At 44.0% G+C, this 6,939-nt stretch overlaps 1 protein-coding gene across 6 annotated transcripts in view; it reads left to right on the top strand.

Moving 5' to 3' along the window:
- Positions 1 to 378: 378 nt before the first annotated feature.
- The window catches only part of FMNL2 (formin-like 2), a 277,844-nt gene continuing 271,283 nt past the window's right edge, over positions 379 to 6,939 (top strand). For 2 of the 6 annotated variants that reach the window (XM_012726431.1, XM_012726428.1), the window contains exon 1: positions 379 to 888. In XM_012726431.1, the coding sequence (XP_012581885.1) occupies positions 772 to 888 (117 nt within the window). In that variant the 5' untranslated portion in view covers positions 379 to 771. The remainder of the gene's footprint in view (positions 889 to 6,939) is intronic. The other 4 variants (XM_012726458.1, XM_012726442.1, XM_004674653.2 and 1 more) reach the window with 2 other exon arrangements.

Genomic DNA, 6,939 nt, shown 5'->3' with positions numbered 1-6,939 from the left:
AACAATCTTTCTGATATTTAAGTAAGAATGTGAGCATTCACTATTGATCGGACCATTCATTCATTAGTAGGTACTAAGTGTCAGAATGATGCAGATTGGGCACTTACTTCTACTACTGGAGTAAGGGTTGTCAAAAATGACATAAGCTTTTATAGACTGCTTCTGCTGCAAGCTGTCCCAGCCCCTCTAGCCCTCCAGAGATGGCGTGGTTCTGCAAGCGGACACTTTGGGTGGAAACTACGGGTCCCGGCAGTCCGCGGGGCGAATGGGCGGAGCCGGGCTGGGGGCGGGGGCCGGACGAGAGGGGGCATTGTGTCGGGAGCGCGGAGCTGCATTTGTCTGCTCGAGGTGCTCGCGGAGCGATCGCTGTGGTGGCCGGCTGTGGACTGCAAGTGTCAGCGGCGGTCGAGGCCCTGGCGGGAGCCCGAGTAACACGAACCACGCGCCTGCTGACGGGGATCGCTGGCAGGGGGCGACGTGCCAACAGAGCAACATGCAGATAGGCGCCCAGCGCCCTGACGACCCCTCCCGAGGAAAAGAGGCCGGGGCCGCTCTGGGGCGGCGGAGAGCATGAGGGAGGCCGGGGGCTGGCTCGACTCATAGCGCTGCTAGGGAGCGGTGCGCGCTGCACACTCGCCGGGGCGCAACGGAGGGCGGGGAGCCGGACTGGTCGCGCCTGCTGGCGGGAACGCCGGCCACCGGGAGCTGTTCTGATTTCCGAAGCGGACTAGAGGGGCACGGAGCAGTCCCCGGCCTCGGCGTGCAGCCAACATGGGCAACGCAGGGAGCATGGATTCGCAGCAGACCGATTTCAGAGCGCACAACGTGCCTTTGAAGCTGCCGATGCCCGAGCCAGGTGAACTGGAAGAACGATTTGCCATCGTACTGGTGAGTGCGCGGCGGCTGCTGGGTTCTGGGCCCCCGAGTTCCCGGCCCGGCGGCGCAGCTGACCCTGGCCCCCTCCCCTTTTCTCCGCTCCGGGAGCGAGCCTCCTGTTCCTGGGGTGAGGCACCCACCTTCTCCATTGTGGTCTCCCCGACTCTTCTCTGTCCCCCTTCAAGAGCCCCGCGTTCAGCGCTCTCGGGGGTTACGGGATGGACTTGGGGGTAGGAGCGGGCTCCCGGCCAAGCCCGGACCCATTGTCTGGCGGGAGAGGCACCTCGCAGCGCGTGTGCCGGGAAGGTGCGGCGTGGGCGTGAAGGGAAAGGTGGTGCCGGCCGGGGATGAGGCGGCGAGCCGTGTTGGCTTTTTGTTTGAAAGAAAAAAGAAATCCCGACAAACCCAAGTCCCTGAGGACCATCCCGCGGGGTCGGGGCAGATGGACGCGTGTGGCTGGCGGCGGGCGCTGCGCCGGGCGTTGCGCAAAGGCGAACTTGGAGAGCAGACGTCGCGGTTTGGCTTAGGGGAGCTTCCCCGAAAAGGGAAGAGAAGGAAACCCGCGACAGTGTGGCTCCCCAGTCTCTAAGTAAGAAGGATGCATCTGAAACCGGGAGAGAAAGAAGCTTTACTTCAGCGCGTTCCTTTTGGTCTTTAAATCTCAAACCACAAAAATGTGCAGTTTTGCGGGGACGTGTTGCGAACTGCCCTAACTCCCGGGCGACACGACCCCTCTCTCCTACCAGCACACTCTGCTCAGCGCCCGACTCCCTCCCAAAATTCCCTTCTAGCTTTCCAGCTCCTCAGATCCAAAACACTAACGACTCCCTTTCTCCCTGGGAGTAAGTTTTTGGGCCTCTCCCAACCAGTCTGTCAGTGTGCTGTGAGCTGGAGAGGGTGTGGCGGCCTACCCCTAGCATGCCCCTTGCCAGAGTCTGTACTGCAGTTGGCTCTCCAGTCTAAGATTGTCAGTAACTCAGTCTCTTTTAAGGGATGTATTGGGAAGGAAACAGGAAAGGTCGGAATCCTCTTCGTTAGACTTGTACACTATCCCTCCTAACTAGTTAACTCCAAACTTCACAAGACTATGGCAAGAGAAACTTGTGTTCAAGGAAGCCAAATTTTGTTTGCTGGCAGGTTTTTACTGTATAACCTCATAGTTTTAGTAGAGGACTCAAGCCAAAACACTGGGATATTTAAATTACCTTTCTTTTTGCTTTTATATGGGGCTGGTTTGATATGGAGAATAATGTTTTAGATGGCAGGTTAGTCTTGTGCTCTTTGGGATAAAAGAGGCCACATGCTTTATCAGACCACTGGGGAAACTGTGGTGTGGTAGGGAGATAGATGAAATCGACTGTCTTGCTTTGCATCTTCTGTGATCTCCCACAGCTGCTCCCTCCTTATGCAAGCTGGGACTCTGAAATCAAAAGGAATAGGCTTAATTATTTCTCAAGGCAACCTGGGTGTTCACTTGATCCATCTTTCCAGAGACTTATTTTTTTATTCAAAATCCTCTTCCTTCTAGACATGTTTCTTACCTCCTGGCTCTGGATTTTTTGTCTTTCCATCCATGGTATGTGTGTGTGTTTGTCTCTGTGTGTGTGTGTCTGCATGTATGTACTTGAAGTAGAAGGACCAGTGACAGGGAAATCATGCAGCAGCCATAATAATAACAATAATGCAATTAAGTCCTGCTCAACTGGGATAGCATTTTCTTTTCTTTTTTTTTTTTTTGCCTGAGCTTTCAGTTACCTTGCTGATTAATAACATATGGTATGAGTTAATCTTTAGAAAATAATGCCCTGTCACTAACAAGGTGGATTTGTGTTACTGTTAAGTCTAGCAGTCACAAATTTAATGTGTAGACATTTATGACTCTCACAAGTTCCTTGGGGGCCTTGGTTGGTTGTTGTGGCTATTTTTGCTCTATTGTACATCACATGGAGATACTAGATGGCAGATCCATTTAGTTGTTTAAAAAAGAGAAACAAACAAACAAAAAATGCCGGCTAATCTTTTTAAAAAAGTCAAAGCTCTTGGGAAAGTCTCAGCGTGGGGACCCTCCTGTTAGGGATGCACGTGGACAATTGGCATGCTGTTGACTGTAACTCTCCTTAATCAGCTTTTGCGCCCTGCTAGAGGAGTTAACTGAATCATCTTTGGGCTGATGGAAGTACAGAGTTATGGTGGTTTCTCTTGTCAGTTTTTTCCTGAAATTGTGCATGCAATACACTCAACTTTTTATTCAAGAATTGCTTAAGAGATAAACCCAAACCATTTAACTATGGAGCTCAAGCTTGAAGGACACATTTTAGGCGTCAGGTTCAAAGTACATATGGGGGTGAGTTTTGTACCCTGAGACAATGGGAATCATATTGGCATTATTGATAGTATTTATATATTTTATATATTTTCCTATATGTTGATTATTATAGAAGTGTTTTGGGAGAAACATGAAATAGTAATACTGTATAGAAAAGTATACAACACTTCATTGTAAGTATTATTCCATTAATAATGAGCCATTTTAGGCAAGGAAAACTATCCCACTCCCCAAACTCTAGAATACAAAGCCTTGGGAAAGTGTAAATAAAATCTAAATGACTGAAGTCCTTATTTCTGAAAAATCTTGATAGAATAAAACTGTCCCTTTACTGCCTCCCCCCTAAATCTATGAGTTAAACTGTATAAATCTAAAAAAAAAAAACAAAAAAAACCCTATTGGGAATAAATGGAAAGGTGGCTGAGAGTGTAACAGATTATTGAATTAAGATCAGTAGAGGTGTAATTTAAAAAAAAAATTGAGTGGTAATAAATGAGATTGCTAACAAGAGAATTGAGTTACTGAACTTCCTGTAATTAGTGATTAGTAAAAGTTGAAACCAAATCTTAAGAGCTTAGTCCTCTTAAAGAGTCTACCATTCCTGAATTTATCTTTAGCACTCTTATAATAATGGTTGCAAAATTTATTTGAGGGAAAAGTTTATTGACTCCTTGTTTACATTTAACTATTTACATCATTGATCTACCTTTCAGGTAGACCTTATAAGATGATGTGCTTTTATGTGTGTCATGTTCTATTACTCTTTGATGGAAGTTTTTTATAAAGATTCAGTCATCTTCAAATCTTTTTCTTTTTAGGTGTATATATATATTATATATATTGTATATGTATGCTATATATAATATATATTTTATGCATTCTTGTTTTTAGTTCCACCCATTTAAAATTATGCATATGACTAATGCCTTTATAAAACATTGTCTCATTGTTGGGAATACACACACACACACACACACATACACACAAATACATATATGCTCATGTCCTTTATTTCCAAAGATAAAGCAATGAGGGTAAGTCTATGTATAGTGAAGAGTTGTTGATTTTGTCCAAATACACCTTTTTCTACCTCACTCCACAATTTTCATGAATCTTTGACTTGCTGGCACTGTTTGCCACTTACCCTCCAATCTCTTTTTTTCCAGGAGCTATCCTAAGGAGTCTTTCTTTGAGTTGGAGGGAAGGAACTTTCAAACCCTCTATTACTAGCATAATGAATCAGATAATAGACTGTTCTGTAAACAGATTCAAAAAGGCAGATTGGCAAGTAATGATCTGGGGCTGGTTGGGCACTGGGAACCACTTTGGTGTCTGAAATTTAAGTCAGTTCTTTCTTGTTCTGAGGTTACATGTAGTCATTCTGAGGAAAAAGAGGGAACATTTGCTCTGTACCTACCAGGCATATGTCCTGGTTTTAGTAAGAGCCATTTTAGTAAGAGCCATTAGCAGTGTTAAAAATGAGGAATATTTATAACCATATTACCTAAATTGTCTGCAGTCATACAGTAGAATAACTAACCTAGGATTTTAACTAAGATTTAGACCTCTGATTCTTTCCCTATTATATTTTGCCTTCCTAGGTCTAGAACTGGGGAGGGAAAAAAGGGGCCTGGTACTATCAGTGAAGCTATTAAAAAAGAAATTCTAAATCTGGTAAATGCAAGTTGCAAACTGTTATGAGACTGGCAGAAGTTTCTTAGAAGTGACCAAAGTATGGTTCACTTGATGTTTTTCTTTAGATGTCAAGTATTTTGGCATATTCACTACACCACTCTCTTTTCAGGCATGTAGTTAAATATTGATTTGATCCAAAAAAATACTCTTCAGTTTTTCCTTTCAAGGAAACTTGAGGGAACTTTCAAGTAGGCTTGAACTATTTTGATTGGGAAGTTTAGGTTTTCCAAAACAGGGAAGAGATAACTTGGGAGTGTAGTGTGCACACTTCACATGTAATTACTTGTGAAAGGGACAAGGAGGTCAAGTTTGAATTTATTTCCTTTTACAAGGTGTTTGTTTCATTCAGCCACTTTTCAAGGAGAGTCTTTGCCATAAAGTCTTCTGTGCAGGTGCATGGTTAGGTGTGATCTTTCTCTATTGGGGGGAAAGAATGTGGAGAAACGGAGGTTCCATGTTATCACACATGTTGCGCCATTACAGTTTCATCCTGGGCATTAGTCCTTGAGTGGCTTATTCTTCAAGGTAGGAATACATGGTTTGGACTGTGCTTATCATTATCAGGGTGCATTTCACCTCTAATAATACTAATAAGAACTGTGAGACTATATGTTGGTACCTAGGATAGAAGTTAGTCAAAGCTTGGTCTTTGAATGTAATTGCTTGTCTCTTGTGAGAGACTGACAGCATTGCAAACTGAGAAAATTTGGGGGTGAAAAGCATATATGCCTTAAATCCATAAACAATGAGAATTTCTTTGCTTTATGGGCTCCCATTTAGCAAACAGCAATGGCCTGGAAGGTAGGACATCTCATTTATAGAATCATCTCTGCTGTACTAGCTTGAGCAAGTTAAACTTTCATTTGATCCCTGAGTTTTCCTCCTTTAAATAGGAATAAAATTTATACACCCGTTAGGATGGACCTGTGATTTGCTGAACATGATATATTGTGATTCATTAATCAACTTTGAAGGTTGGAGAACTTTTGTGTAGTGATGTGTGTAGCTGTGTTACCTGTAGCCTGGAGTGAATTCCCTGGAATCAGTGGCTGAAGTTGTATCTACCTAAAGAAAAGTATTGTAACATTTAGAGGTGTCAAAAAAGGGAAAGCCAGCTCCCGTTAGAGTTGTTCAGGCAGAAGCTATGTGAAAAAATGCTTGTGATTAGAAGGTCTTTCCAACCCCAAATATTGCTAGTGGATTATTGACTTGAATGGTATTCTCCTTGAGGTGAGCCTGCCTTCTGTAGGTACTAGATATAGAATTATAACACCTGTGGGTGGGGAAGGAAGGATCTCCTTGTAGGTTTATCCTGGCCTCCAAGAATACAATAGACTTTTGTTTGGAAATACATTTGACCTTGCAAAAACTGTTGCCTAAAGGACTTGTCTTAATGAAGTACGGTCTTCTGTTCATACTCAGGGCTTGGGAAGTAAGGGCAATGTGAAGTAGGCTCCTGACTCTTTTTTTTTTTATTTGTTAAATTATTATATTAGTTTATTTTAATATATTTTTGTGTATATTTCCATCTCAGTTGCAATCCCCTTGGGTTCCCATCACCAGATCAACCATGTGCCATCATCATAGTCCAGTGCATTTCCCTCCCCCCCACTGTTTGATCCCATTCCCCACTCCTCCCCCACAAAATGTCTCTGATATATTGCTGTTCATCATTATCATTATTTTCTCTCCTGTTCCATTATATCCCTGCTATGAGAGAAACCATCTAGTCTGATTCTCATATTTAAAGGAAGTAAGAGATGTCCTAAAAGTGGCTAAAGAAAGAAACACTGATTCCAAGATGATTGTCACTTCATTGCGAGAGGGCACTGGTACTTGGAATCCTCTTAAAAACAGCAGTGAGGCCCTCCCTGGTGGCGCAGTGGGTTAAAGCACGGCACTGAAAAGCTAAAGCCACTTCCGCATGAGTTCGATTCCCACCTGCCCCGGAGGTAACCACATGGTGTGGCAGATCTCTCCTGACCCACCCGCTGCTCCCCTCAGCAGTGTACTTCATTGATCTGCCTGTTCTGCTCCCCACT

Source organism: Condylura cristata, unplaced genomic scaffold, assembly GCF_000260355.1.
Source record: "Condylura cristata isolate star-nosed mole 26May11 unplaced genomic scaffold, ConCri1.0 scaffold00002, whole genome shotgun sequence".
NCBI classification, from domain to species: Eukaryota; Metazoa; Chordata; class Mammalia; order Eulipotyphla; family Talpidae; genus Condylura; species Condylura cristata.
This window is presented reverse-complemented; position numbering and strand designations above follow the sequence as displayed.